Source organism: Barbus barbus (genome assembly GCF_936440315.1).
Source record: "Barbus barbus genome assembly, chromosome: 47".
NCBI lineage: Eukaryota > Metazoa > Chordata > Actinopteri > Cypriniformes > Cyprinidae > Barbus > Barbus barbus.
Genome location: NC_136725.1, coordinates 21,596,667 through 21,618,431, shown reverse-complemented (window position 1 = coordinate 21,618,431; position 21,765 = coordinate 21,596,667). Strand labels below are relative to the sequence as shown.

At 38.4% G+C, this 21,765-nt stretch overlaps 1 protein-coding gene across 9 annotated transcripts in view; it reads right to left on the bottom strand.

Annotated features, from left to right (window-relative positions):
• LOC306865971 (3',5'-cyclic-AMP phosphodiesterase 4D-like) overlaps positions 1-21,765 on the bottom strand; it is a 220,973-nt gene that overhangs the window by 13,323 nt on the left and 185,885 nt on the right. For 6 of the 9 annotated variants that reach the window (XM_079410860.1, XM_079410863.1, XM_079410865.1 and 3 more), the window contains 6 exons: positions 16,963-17,154; positions 15,260-15,322; positions 10,125-10,161; positions 9,540-9,616; positions 9,343-9,392; positions 4,483-4,595 (listed from right to left, as the gene is read on the bottom strand). In XM_079410860.1, coding sequence (XP_079266986.1) covers positions 4,483-4,595; positions 9,343-9,392; positions 9,540-9,616; positions 10,125-10,161; positions 15,260-15,322; positions 16,963-17,154 — 532 coding nt within the window. The remainder of the gene's footprint in view (positions 1-4,482; positions 4,596-9,342; positions 9,393-9,539; positions 9,617-10,124; positions 10,162-15,259; positions 15,323-16,962; positions 17,155-21,765) is intronic. The other 3 variants (XM_079410861.1, XM_079410866.1, XM_079410867.1) reach the window with 1 other exon arrangement.

Here is a 21,765-nt window from a genome sequence, read left to right as displayed (position 1 = left end):
GGCAAGTGACCAGTGTTGCGGCTTAACACCGGTATCACCGCCAACACCGTCTATCGCAGCAAGCCTAAAAAGTACAACAATAATAAAACAGTACGCTACAAACTAACTTATATAATGTAATTAACATAAAGGAATAAGACGAGGCATGGCATAGGCTACACCAGAACGTTTAGCAAACACTGAGGAATCAAATAAATAAAGAACATTTAAAGAAAGCCTCCATAGCCTAACGTAAGATAAACAGCAAAGACAAAACCAACATGTTCACCTTCTCTGGTTTAAGAAGCAGTCTTTTATTTTACTTTCACTTTAAAACCAAATCCTCCATCCCGCCTCCATCGTTTCCTCAGTATTCGCATAATTTTTTTCCGCTCGTGCTGACTCGGTAAGTATAAACCAGGCTCTGCTCCCAAAGAGCACTCATTGAAAGCGCCTCTCTCACTCTCTTCACATGATCAGAAATCTTACTCCTGCCGCACTGTGCGGCTCTGCAGCACGCACTTTATGCATGGAGCAGAGCATACGTTTTGGAGCAGCGCAGACAATGCACTGGCACAAATGCGACCACGTCAAATTTTTAACTCCCACATAACTATCGGTATCGACCGATATAATTCTGAATAATCGGCTATCGGTATTGGCAGAGAAATTCGGTATCGGTGCATCTCTATAATATATATATATATATATATATATATATATATATATATATATATGTGTGTGTGTGTGAGAGTGTATATATTCCAAATAATATGTAAATATATATATATATATATATATACACACACACATTTGTACATATATTTATGTACAAGTATGAATATGTATATATTTATATAACAATATATTTATAATTATATACTTGTTTTGTGATGTGTGAAATGGCTATAGAAATGACATACTTATATATTTTTTGTGCATATTCATATAAACACACAATTATTATTTAATATGATTATTTACAATTATTAATTATTTATATAATATAAATACTGTATCATGTTTAATATACGTGATGAATGATCAAATATGACATTACACATTATATATTTTGTTTACTAGGATGAGAGTTGCTGAAATCGCGTTTGGTCTCGTACTGTATCGTGTATCTTGTCAGTGTGTGCACTTGCTTGGCCATTTGTAGTTGATAAACAGGAAAGTGGGTCCAGCTGAATTGAAATGATCATTTGTTAGATTGGTATAATAAAGGTTATTATACCGCGGCAGCGGTCGCGGCAGTCGTCGTGTGAAGCCCTCCTAGTGTGAAGACCAAAGAGTGTAAAGACCATCGACTCTACCGTGCGACTCCACCGGGCAGGGACACCGGCAAGGGATAGTAGTAGCTTTTTATTTAATTTTTTCATTGATATGTTTATTATTGAAATGTTGTTGTTATATGCATGTGTTAATTTTATTTAATTTCTTTATTTTCTTAAATATGTGGGTAGATAGTATTTATAGAGTTGTAACTTTTTAGTTTTAGTTACTTTTTCTTATTTGTAAGTCGCTTTGGACAAAAGCGTCTGCTAAATGACAAAAGTAAAAGTAAAGTAAAGTAAAGTATATTTACATGTACATTTATATTCATATAATATTCATATAACATAAAAATATAGTTATAATTATATATTACTATTGTGATCTTCTGTGATATGGATGGAGTCCAACCCTTATTTTAAATTTGTGGGATCATTTAGTGAAGTAACAGCACACTCTGCTCAACAAGACACATAATTTGAAGAATCATTGGTGTCTGGACCCCAAACAGCACGAGTTTCATGCCGTAGTTTAATTCTTAAGGTTAGGGGTTAGTTTAAATCCATAAAATCCTCTAAATTTGAGCCCTTAGTTGAGGGATTATAGGATTATTGAGTTGCTGATGTTGGAGTTATTGTTTTCATAGTCATTGGGGATGAGTCTGAATCTTTATCTGTCTCTAAATAAAGATTGATATTAGTAAAAGATTCGATCAAACAGTACATTCTAGAATCATTCGATGTTATGTTATGCAATAAAGCAGCCAGAGATCCGATAACACACGTAAATTTGCATCTGTTACAGAACGCAGTTCGTTTCTGAGCAATGTTTCATTTGCATCTCTTTGCATCATATTATGATGATCAGGTGTGTGAGGTGTTTCACATTTGTTCTCGCCACCGAATCAATGGACCAATCAGAAGCCAGCCCTCCTTCACGGCCCCTCAGTCTCTCCTGCCCGTTTTATGGTTTGTTTTTGAATGTACTGAGCATGCTCCCGAATCACCGGCATAGGCCTGCCACGCTGCATACTGATGAACAGAATACCTACAGTACACACACACAGCAACAACATGCCCTCCCTGTCACTGCGCAGACAAACAGGCTTGTGCAGGATCCCACATGCTTGCAGTCACCATGGCGACGCAGACAAATTGAGCCCTGCAGTGGGCTAAAAGACAGCGCAGACGATGAACGCGCACCACATTCGGCACAAAGACACAGCCGAAAGGTTAATGAGGTTAATGATCCTCTAGCAAACATTACAGCATCTTAGCGGCTCTCCTTCTAAACATGCTTATCTCAGCCTGAAATGGTAAAGCACATTGTGATAGATATGAGGACACTGATGCAGTTACGTCACTAGCATGAGTCTGGCTGTGCTGTGTGTGAATGTAAAAAACCCTCACATATGCTGTCGGGACGCCGTAATGTCATGCCTAGGCTAGTTTAGACACGCAGCATCTCATTCTATATCAGCAGTGAGACACTATATACAAGCATGTGCTGCTTACAAGTGTCTAACTTACAGTATTCAACTTTGGAGAGTGTGCTGTTACTTCACTAATTGATCAGATGCACAATTTTCACCTGCTGGAGGTGAAAAATTTCCACAGATGCACATTGAAGGAGGGAACCACGCTGTAACTACAGAAGAAACTTGAAGGTGGACTGTTCTATCTTGGGCCAGGAAGCAAACACACAGCAACTGTAAGCAGTGTCTGACCTAAAACCAGTTCTACAACGACTGTTTCCTGTCTATTCAGCAATAAAGTCTGATGATATGGCGAAGTTATGTAATCGACATCACTGTAAACAGTTTGCATAATGCCTGCAGATTGTGAAATTATAATAGCAGGAAAAAAATAATAGATTTAAGAATATTTATATGTAAACATTGTCTAATACGGGATGTTCCAACAAACATGTTTACATTTCATAATTTGTAGGTGTTTGCGTTAACAAAATACATATACAAAAAATATATACCTATGTTTATATTTGTATATGCATACTTGTATGAATGTAATTTGACAAGGATCATTAATAATGTCCATACTTATGCATTCTTGATTCTTGATATATCATATACTATAATACAATACGTGTATATCATACTTGGGGTTAGAGGTTTGTTCACATTGCTAAACCTAAGTATTAAACTTTGTCTGTGCTATAGACATGAATGCAACCTCAAATGGTCAGAATTTGCACCTGGTGGACGATAAAATTGGGTGGAAAACTTCTCAGCAATCACCTAGTAACTATCAACTACTTAGAAATCCCCAGAAACCACCTAGAACAGTCTAGCAATCACACAGCAACACCCTGGCAACCGTCCACAACTCCCTGCCATCATAACAGCGAGTTTTGCTCATGCAAACACGCTCAAGTTTTTTTGTTTTTTTGTTTTATTTTAAAATCCAGTTTGTGGAACAACTATTCAAATTACCAAAATCCAACAGAAGACATTCAAGGTTTGCATGACAACACACATTATATCACCCAGTTCCAATGTGAAATATGATTCATGACCTTCAGTAATAGCGGCACTTCCCCTCCTCTCAGACCCGCACTAAACTCACAAACCAAAACAAGACCTCTATCCCATATTTCCCTTAACCTCCCTCCACAAAAAGGAATTACAGGGAAGCTTTGCTGGAGACTGCAGTCCTGGGCACGGCGGCGTGCCATATTAAAAGATGCCTGTGCAGTCATCAGCAATGCTAAACATGATCCCCAGCAATCTGACCTCCCTCCCACAAGAACAGACCCACGATTCCAACGACAATGATGCTTCAGTCTGACTAAAGGTCTTCCAGCATGGGCTAGACATGCACACATGCATGCATAAACATCGGCCGCTTCTACTCACACAGTGGGGCAACAAGCATTTGGTGCGCTGATCGTCGGACGTCGGTGGTCATGCCGGAGCAGGATGCGTGATGGACAACCCTGACTCACAATCCCGCACGTACATGACTCGTGTGTGTATCTCCCTGAAACTGCACCCCCCTGGGGCAGCCATCTTGGCTCTAACGCTACCTGATAAAGTCTCCTGTCTGCGAGCCAACAGCCCTGCCAAATCGCACCAATTACCTGAGCTCCCCTGGGCAGCGGCAGTAATGACATTAAGTCAAGGGGAAGCCCTTCGTTCTTAGGTGCGACGTAAGCTCCCGAGTGGAAAATACCATGTGTTAGGTGGGAAGTTGAACGGTGACTCACCTTGTTAGAGGCCATCTCGCTGACGGAGTGTCGGGTCTGCAGGGTCTCCAGCTGGTCCAGGCACCAGTCCAGCTCCTCGAGGGTCTCGGTGGCCAGTTTCTGGTAGGCCTCCTCTGGAGGGAGACAGGGAAGGGGATGGTCAGTTTTGAGGCGTTTGACCGGGCTAGCCGAGGCTTCCCGGACATCGTCCACGTCGTACACGGCCATGCTGGGATGCCCAGGGTGGACACATGGGTGACTCTTCATGCTGTGCTGAGAAGATGAGGGCTAAAGGATCAAGTATGAGCTGTTCCTTGCCCTCTGAAAACTCCAGAGCCGGTCAAAGCAATAAAACCGAGTCACACCGCTGTCGGTCCGGCTGTGCAGGGCTCCTGGTGTAGAGCGCACCAGAGCCCCATGCTCCTAGAAAAACAAAACAGACACACACATACGAGCACAGAGATTCCCTTTTTAATCCACTTCTACTGATTCCCAGCGGGTTGCCTGAACAATTACATGTCCGTATGCTGGTTTACAATCAGTCTCCTCCACAGGTCCATGAACTTCAGATGATGTCTTATAGATGACGCGCTGCCTCACAACAAAAGAGAGAAAATGCAAAGGGTCTCCTCAGCACCTCCTACCGGCTTTACCCCCCAGACAGAGACTCCTGTATGAAGTGATGGGCTTTGCCCAGTGTTCCTGGAGAGCTCGGGTAACAGCGGTATCCAGAGTCGTAAAAAAGAGCTTGCACAAGCGACACAGTGAGAGAGCTGTGTGGCACCTTAGCTACACAGACACGACATAGGAGGCATTGCTTTACACAAACATGAGCGGCTTCCTGTGAAACCACAAACCTACAGAGCTGGAGAGCACGATGCAGCGAGAGACGTAAGATCTGGACCGGAATGCTGGAGCAGGAGCCCAGTATCCCTGCAGACTCACTGCTGTCAGCAAAAAGGGGCCAGATCTCGGTTACAAATGTGTATTAAAAATGCATGCTGCAGTTCTGTCTTATGCGTGACACGACTGGGGACTAGAGTTTCACAACATCTGAAAGGACGATCAAATTAACCACAACATGTGTTATCTTATTGTACATAAAATGTATAATAACGCTTAGTTTAAATTCATGTAGTAAATTGCATTTATTTGCATTAGTGCTGTAAATATCGCAATTAATCGCATCCAAAATAAAAGTTTTTGTTTACAGAATGTGTGTGTGTGTGTGTGTACTGTGCATATTTATTATGTATATTTGAAGACACACACATACAGTATATATTTTGAAAATATTTTCATGTATTTACAGCAATTTGACAGCACTAATTTACATATATATTTAGAATTGTTAGTTTATTGAAATTATTGATATAAATTTTCAAAAAGTGTGTATAATATATAATAATTAATAATGAAGAAAACTATCTATCTATCTATCTATTTATTTAATTCTCTTTAAAAACAGGGCAAACATTATGGATTAACAGTATTGGTCATTTGATCAGTTTTTGACTAAAACAAAAGCAATTATCGGTTATCAGTATTGGCCAAAATTGCTGTATCAGTACAATGCGAGAAAAACAGCAGCTAATATAATCATACAAGTAAAGCAAAAGCAAAAGCAGCTGTAAACGTGCAACACGTCTCATCGGCAGCACACAACCACATCCACAGGAGTCCGATTAGTATCAGAACAAGGGAAGATGTGAGAGGAGGCTTTACTCATGACAGACAGATTGCTTGAGATATCAACTGCTCTTTAATGTCCCAGAATGCTCCTGGGAGGTTGTTTACTTCAGCTGTATGCCATTCCAGTGCAGATTCATTCACTGCGATGCTGGAAGATTACGTGACAATCAATCTACGCAGATTACCACTGAAAATGTATCCTCGTTATGGGACCGATGTGATCCGTTCAGGGCCAGATTTCATTTTTTTCATAATCCTGGATTATGTCGGGGCTGTGCAGTTGTGACTAGTGCATTGAAAACCTTAACCTGCGTCACAGGATTGTATGTTCATACCGCACAGATGATAAACAATAACTCAAACTGTTGCAATTCTACTCGTGTGTATTGAGTTACACAGAGGACAGCTAAAGTTACAAGAAAAGCATTCATCAAAACAAGCATGATACAATCACAACACGCACTTCAGAGGTCACAGGATCTTGGTGCTTTTGTTATGGGGCAACCTTTAGAGGGCTATACTGAGAAAATTTGCTCAACCTCTGACTCGGGAGCGTGCAACACACATTCGGGTCAGGAGCAGCTTTGTCTATCATAACTCAAGGGTCAGGGGAGAAAAACAGCTTGGTGACACACTAGCCCCACAAAGAAAGAGAAAATGCACAGATGAAAGATTAAAGAAAGGAAAAAGATGGAAACGTGGGGCAAAGGATCACATCATGTGTGGCAATCTCTCCACCCCAACCCCCCATTTCTTTAGCCCTCTCCTCAAACAGCTGTCCAATCACTCTGAGGAGAATTCAAGAGCAAGGGTCCACTGTCCTTGCTGACAACATCTCCTCTGACGTCAATGGCATTCTTCTTGTGTTCAGTGCGACACCAGAGGCCGGCCCCTCAGAAGCTGCTGTGACTAAGAGCAGGACAGGGCTGCAGTCAAACTCTGGAGTGGATTCCACAAGAGACTGAGCAAACACTCTCTGACTGGATGCCAGACAAAGCTGCAGTTTTAAAATAAAGCAATTCAGAGAGCAAAAAGATTTTGGTGCATCCCTTGGTCAAGAAATATCAGAGTCATTTTTCCACTCAAAAGTATTTTTAAATATTTTAGCGCATAAAAGCGTATTTTAAAGCAATCAAAGCGGTTTGAATTTGATCAGAATCCTACGTTGAGGTGTCTATGTATACATTTATTCAGCAAAGATGCATTAAATTGATCAAAAGTGACAGCAAAACTTTATAATGTTACAACAGATTTCTATTTAAAATACATTTCTATTTAAATCTACTTCTGTTCTTTCAAATTATCCTGAAAATAATGCATCACGATTTCCACCAAAAAATATTTAGCAGCACAACTTTTCAATTACGTGATAATATTCAGAAATGTTTCTTGAGCAGCAAGTCAGCATATTAGAATGATTACGAAGGATCATGTGACACTGTGAAATTTAGCCTTGCATCACAGGACTACATTTTAAAATATATTCAAAAAACATAAATTATATTTACCACAATGAAATTTAAATTTAAAATTTATTTAAATAGTTTAAATTGAAGGCACAAATAGATACAGTAGATAGATAGATAGATAGATAGATAGATAGATAGATAGATAGATAGATAGATAGATAGATAGATAGATAGATTTCAGTGGTGGTCTTTCTCTAGTAAACGACTGACTCAGTTCATCAAACATCACACAAGCAGGTCAAAGCCTTGTGATAAACTTCAAATAAATCGCGAGACTCCATCTTTTTGAGATGCTTACGGCATCCGCCGTCAGGTTGCCAGGCAACCGCTGTCGAATCATTAGAAAGCAAGGGGCGGGACCTCTGTGTTTTAAGCAGCTGCAATATATAGAAGGTGCCGATAATGGACCGAATCGGCAGGTGCCACTGAGGAAAGTGCAATATGCATATGAAAGTGCATATGGCCTGAATGCACAGTTAGCACGTGCACTAAACTGGGGAAGTGTGGATGTGAGTTGTGTGCATTTCCATATCAGACATTTGCATGAAGGACAAGTGATGGGGAGCATCTTGATTGACGGGCTCATCTTGCGAGTCCCAGCAAGACGCCAACACGTGCTTTCCCAAACTGGAAGCACGTCTCTGGCCGAGCATCAAAGCGAGATGGCGTGCGTTTGCGAGTATCATGTCAGATTGGTGGGCTGCCAGCTGCGCCACATCTATTAATAACAGCTTTGCACAATTCGAATGGGGTGAAAGATTCATGAATGTCAAAGCAGGTTATGTTTACTTCTTTTGGAAGGCACATTTCTCATGCATCTGTATACAGTGTATAGACATAAGCACGCATATGCCCAAAGACCAGACCTGTTATAAGCATCTAATGTCAAAATTATTGGTATTTGGTGTTGATCAGCTTCTTGGATGTTTCTCTTGAGAAAAACACCCCAGTAATCTCATGCATCTCCTCAAGAGTTTCAGATCTCAAACTGAGCTCTGATTTGTCAAAGTCTGCAATCAAAAGCACAATATCCTTATTACACATCAATTGAAAGGCAAATTGCATGCAAAGGAGGTGAAAACTAATTAATGCACAGTTTAGACCATTATTAATTCAGGTTAGAGGTTTAAAATCTAAATGGGAAACATACAAAGCATGTAATTTCAAAACTATTGGTCTTTAATATGTCCACAAAATTTTTGGCCACACAGTGCATCTCTTTTCTACAATAATGTAGAAAAGTTCAATGCTATCATTGCAAAATTGAGCAGCCTTGCTGAAAAAAAAAGAGGTTACTGCATGAGTGAAAGGTTTTTGTCGCTCCCTAGAGGTTTACAGCTGCTATGACAGGCTTGATCAACAGAACCAAATCCAACACAATCAACCGCAAAGAACAAACCCTAACAAGATCTCTATAATATCTCGACTGAATAGCAAGCAAAATAAGACTTTTAACTAAGACTTCTGCTTCTCAGATGTTCTCATCCTAGTAATTGCATATGTGTTTCTTCTAGAGTTTCTGAAGAGATCTCAAACTGCATTTAGATACCAAAGTCTGCGATCAAAAATGCTCAATATTAATATTTTACATAGAATGAATGGGAAATAACATGTAAAGCAAGAGAGAACAGTACAACGGAATGAAATACACACTTTAAAATCAAGTTAATTACTATTGCATTTCTGAAATGGAATAAAAACCAAAGGGAAACCATCTCACCTGAGAAGGAGGCCTTTGAGAGAGGAGGCTGATTACACATGGGGGATCGCCTGTGAAAATTCAGCAAAACAACAAAAAAGCAGAAAGCATTATAGCGAACACGATACATTTGATTTGTTTCCTCTTCTGCTCTTTTTGCACATCAAAAACTGTTCATGATGATTGTAAAGCTGAATTTTTGAGGTAACTGCACTCACTTGTTGGGCGTTCGTTCTTGCTGTAGGTTGGTTAACGCTGCAAAGTTATTCCGTACCGTCCTCAAACTAGCCAACACCTTCAAAAACAAAGTAAAACGCAAGAGGTCATCGACGTTGAGTTTAGTTTTATCCATCACATTTAACACAAAACTAAATATTACAGTTTAAATCACATATGCAGTTGAAATATTATGTCAAAAACTACAAAGAACTTATTGTTTGTATTATTAAATAGGGTGTAAAGTCATACATTTCATGTCTTTCTGTGCATCATTCACATGTGCATGTTATTCGAAAAGCAAAAAATGTTTAACTTTGTAATCATTTATCAAAAAGAAATTGACTTTGATTTTCGGCTGATGTCACCAATCACTCTTCTTTTCCAAGCACTTTTCACTATCCAGTCAGTTCCTGGTGAATAAAAGTCCTTCCCTACAATGTTTCTGGCCGAATATCCTGTGTGCTACAAATATTATGGAAGCAAAATGGGTTGCAAAAGAGTTTCATGTTGACTTGAACAGTGCAGAAGGGCCTGGATGAGATGTATCCCAGAATTCACCCTGAACTGCTTCCTGTGTCACTGACCTGTGCAAACGGCGTAACGATGAGGTCATCTCCATGACTGCAAGAGAACGGACAGAGTCAGAAAATCAGCAGTGTGACATATACACCTCAGGTACACAGTCAAAGAAAATGATGACTCTCTTAACGCGTGATACGCATGTTTATAATGTTGCATGCATTTGTCATAACAAACGAACCATATCATTAATAAACGTGCAGATTTTTTCCCAAAATAAAATCAGATTGCATAATATTCTTGCGTTTGGTCCTTTGGGAGGATTGAGATATGGTTTGTCTGTGTGACAAGAGACAACAAGGCAGGGACACGCTTGCATTAATGCTTTCAATGCTAGTGAATGTTCACTACCAGTGTGTGGTGTGGACGACCTCCATTCATTCAGATCTCACCGTTACACTTTATGTCAACATATTCGGTTAGCATCACACATGCTGCTCAAGTCTAATCGTGTACAAGAAGATTTCACACCAAAAGTGTCAGTTCCACTGAAAAATGCACAGAATAGTATTTAAAATACAGGAAACTTTCATTATGTAAAAAATAGCGATGATAAAGATGTACAAACAAGTCAAGAACAAAAAGATAATAGACAAAAATGAGAGTTTTAAACATCATAACCGACCAAACATCAACATTTCCATCAAGCACTAAGAGATTCAGATGTTCACTTTAACTAGTGAGCTACATTTTTGGGCATCAAAAGCCAAGTTTGGGTCATGTTGTGTCTACAATGCCCAAAAATACTGCTGATTGGGAACTTAAATAGTCTGATAATGAGTGTTCACTAGGTAGGCAGCAGCCTGATCCCATCTCACCGTTGTTTATCATTCTGACTGTCCTGATTTGATGGGGAAATGTGGTGGGAAATGAGGAATATTATGCAAAAAACAGCATCCTGGTAAATTCCTCCTTAAACTGTCAGATCTGTGACACATGGGATGTGCACATGCCTGCAACACATTAAGAGCTGTGGTGCTCCAGAGGATACAGTCACTTTCCTGTGTCTATCCATTTTCCTACCTGTTAAAGGCCATAAATTAAAGTATAGTACATTTTTTAATAACGTCAGTTTAAATATAAATTGTTCACACTGACAGTGATTACATCACTATAGCAGGGTTATTTGTCAAGGTTTTTTCTCAAATTTTCCTTACTTTTCATGTAGACTTGAAATAAAAAAAGGAATACAAAAATACAACATTTCTCATTCTCATTTAACTTACTGTACTAAAATCTGAAATGTATGGTGGCACACTGCTGCCACATATATATTAATTTTTTTCACTTAATTATATTTTAATAATGAGATAATGTCATTTCAACAATATATTTTCTTGTAATAATGACGTATCATTAGAACTATACTTGTTCTCGTAATCACGAGATATTATGCCATACAAACTGTGTTTTCCTGTTATTATGAGATATTTAATGTTTAATACAACATAATTTGTATTAAACGGCCTATAGGCATTTATCACACTTACGCATTTGAAAAGTGAAAAAATAAAATAAATTTAAATTCATAAAAATTATATACTGTAGACATTAAAAACAATAAATAAAAATAACAAAAACAAAAAAATTCAATGAAAACAGAAAATATAAAAACTAATTCAAAATATGAATTAAAACTATACAAATAACATTAATCATTATACATGTGAGACTTCAGTAACCAACTATATCTGACCAATGAGAATAAAGTTTTCTACGAATTTACAGATGTAAACAGTTTTAAATCAAAGCACAATTTCTAATTTGATTAATTTCCATGACTTTCTCATTTCTAACCGTAGGCACAGAAACTTGAGTAGTAAATCTGTGTCAGTGTGAATGCCCCTTTAATGGGATAACCTGACCTGTCACCGTTTTGCCTTCACGTCATTCAGGCTCATTTGCACGTTGGAAATGCAGTTAGTGAGTGGCTAGCGGTGAGAGCGACAGCAGGACAGCAGCACATGTGAGTGCAGTTAGTCTCTGTGGCAGGGAGGCAGCAAGTATGCGGTCGAGTGAGCAGTATGCCAGTATGTTGGGAGGAGTTCGAGGTCATGTCTGGATTTCTGAGCAAAGAACGAGACCTCAAGAACAGCCCTAAACACCACATACCCTCTCCGCCTGTCAACCGGCTGGCTGAAGAAGCGTCCGATTTCACGCGCGACCCGAGTCCGTTTCAGCACGTGGGTGTCGCTGACACTCCTGCGGTTTAGCATAATGCCGTGTATCTGTACATCCAAGTGTGTGAATGTATGCATGACGGCTTCCCTCAGCGCTACATGTCCACACACCGTCCGGGAGGAAAAGGTCACCGGCAGGCGTGTGTAGCGTATCACGTGCTCCCGTGCAGTGTGCATGCGCGCTAAACATAGTACAAGGCCGCGGCTTCGACAAGTGCAACAACCTGCTGCCATTTCACAATCAACAACCTGCTCATTTAAAGACTTTTCAGTGCAGCTTTAACTGGAGTGGGAATGTGAACGCTACCCTGAAGATGAGAGTATCCAGATCATGCGTGTGAACTCCAGATGAACCCCACATCTGTGTGTGTTTCTGATGCTGACAGCGTTGCAGGGAGAGGAGAACTAACTATGGTTTATCAGCACTCTGCTCAGTATGCTGAGACTGCCAGACCTTTCAGAAGAGCTAAATGGAGAGGCAGCTGCAGCTTATCAAAGCCGTAAGTTCAGCGGAAAACACAGATGGCACCGGCTCGTCTTAAAGTGAGCTCTTTGAAAATATCAGGAGAAGACACACAGCAATATTAGGCTGAAAACGGTCTAATGTTTGGCCTGTGCATTGCACAACAATTCATTTGTTTGTTTGTTTCCTGTCAAATCAGCATCTAAGACTATCTTCGTGGCAAGAACATAGAAAAAAAAAGGTAAAGTAATTCATAAATAAATAAACATTTAAATAAGTTAAATAAATTAAGTAATAAAATACTTAATTGTTAAAATAAATAACATGCATACAAATTTACGATTTTTTTTTTTTACTAAAATTAAAATAAAAACACAAAATTTAAAACTTTTTCTTGAAATGTGCCACTAAATCAGATATGTTATTATTAAGGCTGCTGCTAAAAACAGTCAAACTTGATTTACTTTGCTTAGTAAGAACAATTGCAAACAGTTGCTCCATCAAAGTTGAGCTAAAAGAGAAAACTGACCACAGATGTAAGATAGTTCATGTTAATGCTCACTTTAGCGCCCTTGTGGCATCAAAGAGAATGCAAAGCATATTTGAGTTGCGTTATGAGTTGTTTTCTTACATTCTGGAAAGAAATGAAGTGAAATCAAGCTTGCATACCTAGAAAACATGTAGACGAGTATGTTTCAGGCCTCAAACTGAAAATGTATTATTCTTTTGAAAAAACCCAAATGTGAAAAGTGAGATTTGTGTGGTGTCTTGGAAACTATACATTGAAATCTGAACAAAGTGACTGGCAAAAAATGAATCAGACTTTCCAGCAGTAATCAGTACAGTACATTACGTGCAAGACGGCAGATGTACTACTAAAACTCCAAGAGCAGTTGTGACGGTAGCGGTTAATATCAAGGACCAACATGATATTTCCTGCCATTCCGGGTTGAGAATGGATTCTCAGGCGAAATGAAACGAAAACGCGCGCCCGCCGTCCCTCGGGACTCTACATAATGCATGAGCCGGTGCAGGGTTACATAGAGAAACGCTCTGAGCTTGCAAAGATCAGGCCAGAGAGAGGAAGTGCACTGATCAGACAATTTCCTGTGATATCATCCATCACCGTTCCATTTGCTTTAGCTATGCGATCTGGGCTCTTTGATCGTTCTGCTGTTCATGTGCTTGTTTTATCATGCAACTGACGTGACATAATTCAATAATTACACCTCTATTCTGTTGTATTCACACGTTCTGTTCTAAAACCTAGTTGAGGGAGCAATTTAAGGTGTCAAGTGTGCTTCAAATGCAAAGGTTATCCCAAAAGTTAAGCAGCATGCAAAAACTTGTAAGGTATTTTGTTTTGGAAAAATAAAAAAGCATGCATTGTCAAAGTATTATTGAAAAAGTTTATAATAATACATTTATATTATATACATTTTATATATTCCAACAAAGAAGCAAGATGAATGCTGATTATAAAAAATGTTCTGTACGGAAAAGTGTTAATGTTATAATAATTAATAATTATACAATATAAACAAATTTTATTTTTTACAAAAATGTTAACAGAAATGTTTATAATTGATTATTATTATAAAATAAAGATACAAATTGCTAGCTTAACAAAATGCTATTGAAATCAATTGTGAAGTCAAATGTGAACCAATGTAAAGCGCTCAATATCAATCCCTTATTTGTGTCAGTTTTTAGTTAGGATGCTGTCTTAGAAGGAAGCTGTAGGCAGTAGGAAGCTCACTATGTTTTGGAACAGAGTCTCAGTGCAACTAAAGACATGCGCTGTATTTCCCAAAAGCTCATCATTTTAGAGTACTGTTGGCTCCCCCTATTGTTTGAATGTGACGAATGCAGCCCGAAATCTAATTCATCAATTTCAACATTTGACGTAAGAGTTTACAAAGCACCCATTTCTCTTAAATGTCAAGCATTTTATTGCTTATTAGATCAATCCGCTGAAAATATTAAATTATGCGACACAATAGAACGAATGCATTCACGGTGACTGGAGGAAACAATAATAATAATAATAGTCACATGTGCACCTCTGAACGACCATTATCAGTGTCACATGCAATGCAGGATCATGGCAAAGATGGAGATTGACAAACACACACTCACACACACGTCCAAGCCACAAGCGGCATGTGCTCAGAACTCTGTCTTCTCCATGCGATTTCTCTCATGACGTTCCCCTGCGCTCTTACGACACACAGATGCTTTAATGCCCAGAATCGTCACCGAATCAAATCAACCTGAAATTTATCTTTTTGTTGCCCCATCGCAGGTTGATTTGGTCGTCATTCTGCGCATTAAATGGTGAGGGTGTAAGGTGAGGGTTCTCAATGCATGTGAGACCGTGATGCTCGCGTCTACAGGTGAAGCAAGGTGATGCAGATTAGACAAGCAAGAGCATTCCTTGAGGAAGAGCAAGGCCAGGAGCTGCTGTCAGGACAGGCGAGCCAGAACCAGAACTTACTTTCCACTAATAACTGGCTCAGATCTCCGAGAGACCAGGCCTGGCCTCGGCAGGTGGTTATTCCTATCGATAAGGACACAGGTTTGTCAGACAAACACACACACACACACACAGAGTGCATCACACACCTTGGTTCCTCTGCCTTTGTGGTTTGAGAAGTGGCTGTTATAAACGACCATGCCTCTAAAGAGGTCAGCGAACCGCTAAAGAGTCATTTGAGTCTCTCTCAGGTTCTTCAGTGACTTACTTTTGCTTTTTTCATGTCATATTAAAGGAATTGTTCACTCAAAGTTCATCTACTCACCTTCATGTCAATCCAAACTTGTTTATTAATGTTTACTGTGGCTATCAATCTCTCCAAAGAAGAAAAACACTGTAAAACTGTGGCTATATACGTCTTCTGAAGCCATATACATTAGCTTTGAGCAAGAAACAGACACGAATCTTAGTCAGCACTTGTTGGAAATCTTTACCGTAGCTCCCAAATCATGTGCACGTCTAACTTCCAGCAACTTAATTCTCAGTCTGTTCCTCACACACAGCTATCATATGGTGCTTTTATAGAGTGTTTTGTCTTTTTTTTTTTGTAGCTTGACAGCAATTATATACTTTTACTAAGAAGAAAGAAAGTCATGCATTTGGAATGATATGAGGGTGAGTTTTCACCTGAAATACTCTTTTAATGCCATATTTACACTACTGTTCAATAGTTCAATAGTCAGTAAGATTTCTAATGTTTTTAAAGAAGACTTCTATGCTCACCAAATCTGCAAATATTTGATCAAAAATACAGCAAAAGCAGTAAAATTTTGAAATATTTTTATGATTTAAAACATGAATACATTTCAAAATGTAATTTATTCCTGTGATATAACCCTCAATTTTCAGCAACATTACTTCAGTGTCAAAATAAGAGTCTTCAGTGTCACATGATCCTTCAGAAATCATTCTAATATGCTGATTTGTTAATTAAAAACATTCTGTATTATTATCAATGTTGTTAATACCTAACATTTTTGTGGAATCCATGATATACCATGATATTTTAATTATGTTTACTTTAATGAAAGTTCATGAACAGCATTTATTTGAAATGTATTGGAATTTTTGTAACATTATAAATGTCTTTACGGTCACTTTTGATCAATTTAAGTCATCATTAGTGAATAAAAGTATTCATTTCTTTAAAAAGGTGTACCTATGTGATTAAAGGTATGTAAAGACTCTTTGTGAGAAAGAGAAATTATATAGACAGAGAGAGAGACAGACGTTAGAGTCATGTGACCTGGGGGCAAACGGCATACCACTGATAACCACACACATGTACATGTACTACATATAAAGACACACACACACACATTCTCAAACAACAGGGAACCATCAATGTTATTGATGGATGAGACAGCTGAACATCTATGTGGGCTTACTGGTCCTTTTCGACCTGTAGTTCTGTTTTAAGAAATTATATCAAATGAGATCACACAAACTATTGAAATCTTTTTGGTTACTCGAAAAGAAAACAAAAAAATATTTGGATCCATTTCTGCATGGACAAATGAAATTACGCTGAATCACAATACAAGCATGACATCTCATTTTGCTCAGTGAAACAAAAGAAAATCAAAATAAAACTTGACTGACCCAAAATAAAGTAAAGGGTTATGGGAGAATGGCACATGGCTTTAAATGATTCCAGTACTCACATGTCACTGGCTATGGAGGAGTTTCGGGACATCGACTTCGGCGACAGGTCATAGTCGCTGTCGGAGCGGTAGAGGAAGGATTCCCTCCGCTGGCTGTGCACAAAGTTGGCCTGAAGGATCAGGCCCGAACTCGGACTCATCATGGGATCCAGGGGACTACGTCCTGACGACGTGCCATTGTCCACGTCAAAGCTACAGAGAAAGAGAGATACTGGCATTATGAAACAAATAACCAACTGTGAACCCCGTAAGATTAGTCAAAAAATAGAGTGCTCTTTCCCAAAATCAGGGTTTGACGCTTACATTTTCCCAAGAAGCGTATGTGCACCCAAGATGGTTGCAATAGGGGTGCAAAAAATTTTTTTATCATATAATGTGTTACAAAAGTTCTTTAATTTATTAGAATACAAGAAGTACACTTTAAAAGTTTTCAAATATTTCTGCTTCAAATTGTACTTCTGCAGCGTTTCCCACTCCCAGTCCTCGTGCCCCCCGCTCTGCATATTTTGTATGTATCTCTTATCACGTACGACATTTCTTCTATTCGACCGTAAGTGCCCTGCAAAGTGGACATCGCAGGATATTCTGCCATGATTCCAGTTCGAAACGAGTGTATATGTTCCATACAAAGGGCTTGGGAACCGCTAATATACTGTATGTATATATATATATATATATATATATATATACACACATACATGTGTGTGTGTGTGTGTACCAAAATTAACCACCAAAAAAATTTAAATAATAATAATACTAAATGAGGGACTTTTAATTATAAACAAGCCCAAGCAGGACTCTTATTTTGAAATGTATATGCTTTACTATTACCGTCTAATATTGAAAAAGATGAGGGGAGACAAAACATGCACTCTTACAACCATCTACAACATATTACAATAAAAGCACCATAAAGTAAACACTGTCATAATTTATCAACAGTAAATCAGAAGCAATCGCTTGCCATAAATGCGCAATATTTACTGATTGCGAACTGTTCTGAAACCATGAATCTGGAGAATACGCAACAGCAGTGCATTTCTACTTTGAAACATGCTGCGTTCATATTTATTTAAAAAATATTTAATTTATTTAATGAAATCATAGCAATTTGACCTTTAATATTCGCATTAGGCTGTAGAGCGAATCCTGCTTTTTCCATCCCCAAATGTAAGATTTCTTAAAATGATCGTTAAGATGATGGTTATACCATTTAAGATTTTTAACCCTTAAATTCCATAAAACTGCATTTTTAAGACTTTTTATTTGCGCATATGCTCCTAAATACGTTTTGCAGTTCGCACACATCGCGAATGCGAGTGAAACCCTGGAAACGGCCTCCAGGAGGCGCCACTCATCACCTTACAGCCCTGAGCAGAAATGAAGGCGGACCAGAGAGAGCATGTTGGTGAACACATGGGGACAGCCTTAGCTAAAGCTGCTTATCATAATGACCTATGCTAGCAGTGACAGATACACAGGGGTTTCCCTCCCAGTGATGTCCAGCGCACAGGTGGACACGGTCACTGGCTTTAGCTGCCGTAATCCCGTCCATTGTGTTAAGAGGCTATTCGCCGGCTAATCGCCACGGTGAAGTACTCGCCACGTCACTGCTGGCGATTCATCAGGTGACCAAGTTTCCCCGCGAGCGTCCCCATTTGAAACCACAACAAATCCCCAGTGACTCACTCCACACGTCTCTCTGACCATTTTAAAGATAAGCAGCAGTTTCCTAGAAAGCCTGAATAGGTGAAGCAGCAACAACACGTGGATCTGGAACACTGTGTGAGGATGAGATGCTCTCCGATTACAGGAAGTCGAACAAAAGAGCAGGTCTGTTTGTATCGCAGAGAGAGACGTGTATTCGTGCACATACACCCCTGATTTCAAATCCCAAGAAGCGTGAGGCCTTTCCAGCGGAAAATGATGAGCAGAGGAAGAGATACAGTGATAAATGACTATCTGTAATCGTAGGGAACAAGCTTAAATTCCTCTCCTAAAAAGGATGAGAGCCGTCAGCTCAGTGAAGATCTAAATGCACCAACAGTTTTGCTGGCTAACACAATCCAGACCGCTGCACGTTTAGCAAAACACAACTGCAGACTGTCACATCATCTTGTCTGAGAAGCAATGACAGCTCCAGATTCTGTTAACAGGTTTACTGAAGCACATTTTTATGGTGTGATATACAGCGAGAGTCGTCCTCACTAAAGAGCGAGTTACTTGAACTCAGCTCAGTGTGGCATGACTTGCTTTGAGGTCTGTGAGCAAGAAACTTCTTTTCCTTCCTGTTTTACACTTTGGCCACTTTTGCATTGCTGTTCTCAAGACTTAAGAGGTTGTGCAAAAATCACAAGCCTGACTCAATTACTAAATACAACAAAATTGTAATAAAAATTTAACAATTTCTACAGCATCTATCTATCTATCTATCTATCTATCTATCTATCTATCTATCTATCTATCTATCTATCATCGTCTGTCTGTCTATCTATCCATCACATCATATTCATCCATTGCATTGTATCCATCCATTAATTTATCCAACCAACCTTCCATTCATCCAAACTTTCTTCAAAAACAGAGCCATATTTAGTTCTTGACAAACTAGTGTTTTCTTTTGTTGAAAATTTTGTATGAATTATGTGAATCCTGCTTTCTAAAATTAAAATTGTAATCCTGAAGCCTGATTTAAATTTGATTCAAATTCAGGAATTAATTTGTGATTAAAAGGCATTCTCCATTCAGTTCTCGAGAGGAATGACTCAGTCAGGTCACTTAACATCCAGGAGTGTAAACACTCGGACTGACTGACCTTGAAGAGCTGGTGATAGAAGAGAGATGCAGAAATCAATGACCTCTTGTTCTGCAGCCACATGCTTCAGTATGAAGTCCTGAAAGTCTTTGCTATAAAATTAGACCTTAGACACCTTTCCCCTCACGTCACGCTACAGTATGGTAAGACCCTAACCTTTGTCATTTTCATATGCGTGACTTCTGTCAGCTGACCTTCTCTTTGCTGTGCTGCAAATACCAAACATTTGCTCATTTAATAAGACAAAAATAAGAGGTCAGGGACTCTCAAATGCACCAGCATGGTGAACATCGCTAAGCAAACCCCTTGATGTCTAGTGACGCACAGCAAATGAGACATTGGGGAGACTGGAAAACCGCTCGCTTTTAGGTTCTCCGTGGGACGTTTCTTCCGCAGTGGGACATGTCCTGTCCTTTTGTGGGATTTGGTCTGTTTTGACCTCAGATTCATGACGAAAGCCACAGTATTACATCAGTTCCATTAGCACGCTATCATCCTAATGCACTTCAGCATAAGTGCGAGACCCCACGGGTGCGTAAAGATACCTGAGCCTTAGCCGATACTGTCGGAGTAGTGTATTGTGATACGTCCTCCAGAGGAGAGCTGGAGGGACAGAACAGATATACCGTATTACTTCGCTGCCTACTCTAATAAGCAGCCCGCAACGCTGTGAGAATACAACCAAACCAGTCTGAAGGCTATTTAACTTGGTCACCATGGGAATGTACACTAAACGTCAAAGCTCACTGTGATGTCAAACTATTGTGTAGGTCATTTAATTTCAGTAATTTGATGTTTTTCCTAGTGATACTGAATGTTCAGCAGGAAATAACTTGATTTTATCCTTTAGATCTGATTAGAATGTAAAAAGTAAAACATGTCAGCTGTGATATTACTGGCTAACGTTATTTTTCCCAACCTCAGGCACTTGGATACATCAGTGGAAAAGTTGTTATATTTTAATGAAAGATTCCAGATTTTTTAGGGTAACATAGTCTAATGAATTTATTTAGAAAGTAAACAGAGTGAATTTTGATTTCACGTCATCTTTAAATTGCAACGGCATGAAAAAGCAAGTATCCATCTATGGAAATGTTTATGAACGAAAGACTTTGCAACTTTCTGAAAAGGATTGTGCACCCAAAATTAAAATCCTATTATTATTTACTCACTCTAATGTCGTTCCACGCCTGTATGACATTTTTATTTTTTTGTGGAACACAAAAGTTGATATTTGGTAAAATACTTACTTTCATTGAAAAAAGGAAGCAAATACAATATTTACCATATTCACATTAAATAAACTGGTTTAGGCTTGCTGCGTATAATGAACACTGCTTATAATGAATGCCACTTTCCTTTATTTATTTTTATACATATATTTTTTATTCCTATATACATAATACCATTCAAATTAAAGGATGTATTGCACAGTGAGAGAAACTAAAATACATGTTTATCATTTTTAAATGTTTCATTTTATTTACCGTTACTTTAAATAATTCCTGAATGTAATCAAATGTGACTTATGTACCAATGCAACCAGGGTTAACCAAAACTAAAGCTATTAGAACATATGTTTGTTAATAAATAAAGCTGAAATAAAATAAAGATGATATACTAAATGAGAACTAAAGGAAAATTGGCTGGCCAAGTTGAAGCACTAAAATTACCAGAAATAAATGAATTAAAACTAACACAGAAATAAAAATAAATCGATAGTAATATTTAAAAAAATGAATAAAAAGAACAAAATTATTTTTCAAAATAGTTTTCAGTAATTGAAATTAATCAAAATTTTAAAAAATATATATATTATTAGATGAAAAGATAATAAATGAAAATTAGAGATGTTGATTTGGCAACTTAAATTTATATACTAAACTGAAACTTACTAAAACTGAACTAAAAATAAAGTTAAATAGAAGTATTAAAAAAAACGAAATGATGAAATGAAGATAAAATGACTAAAATTAAACATTAATAAA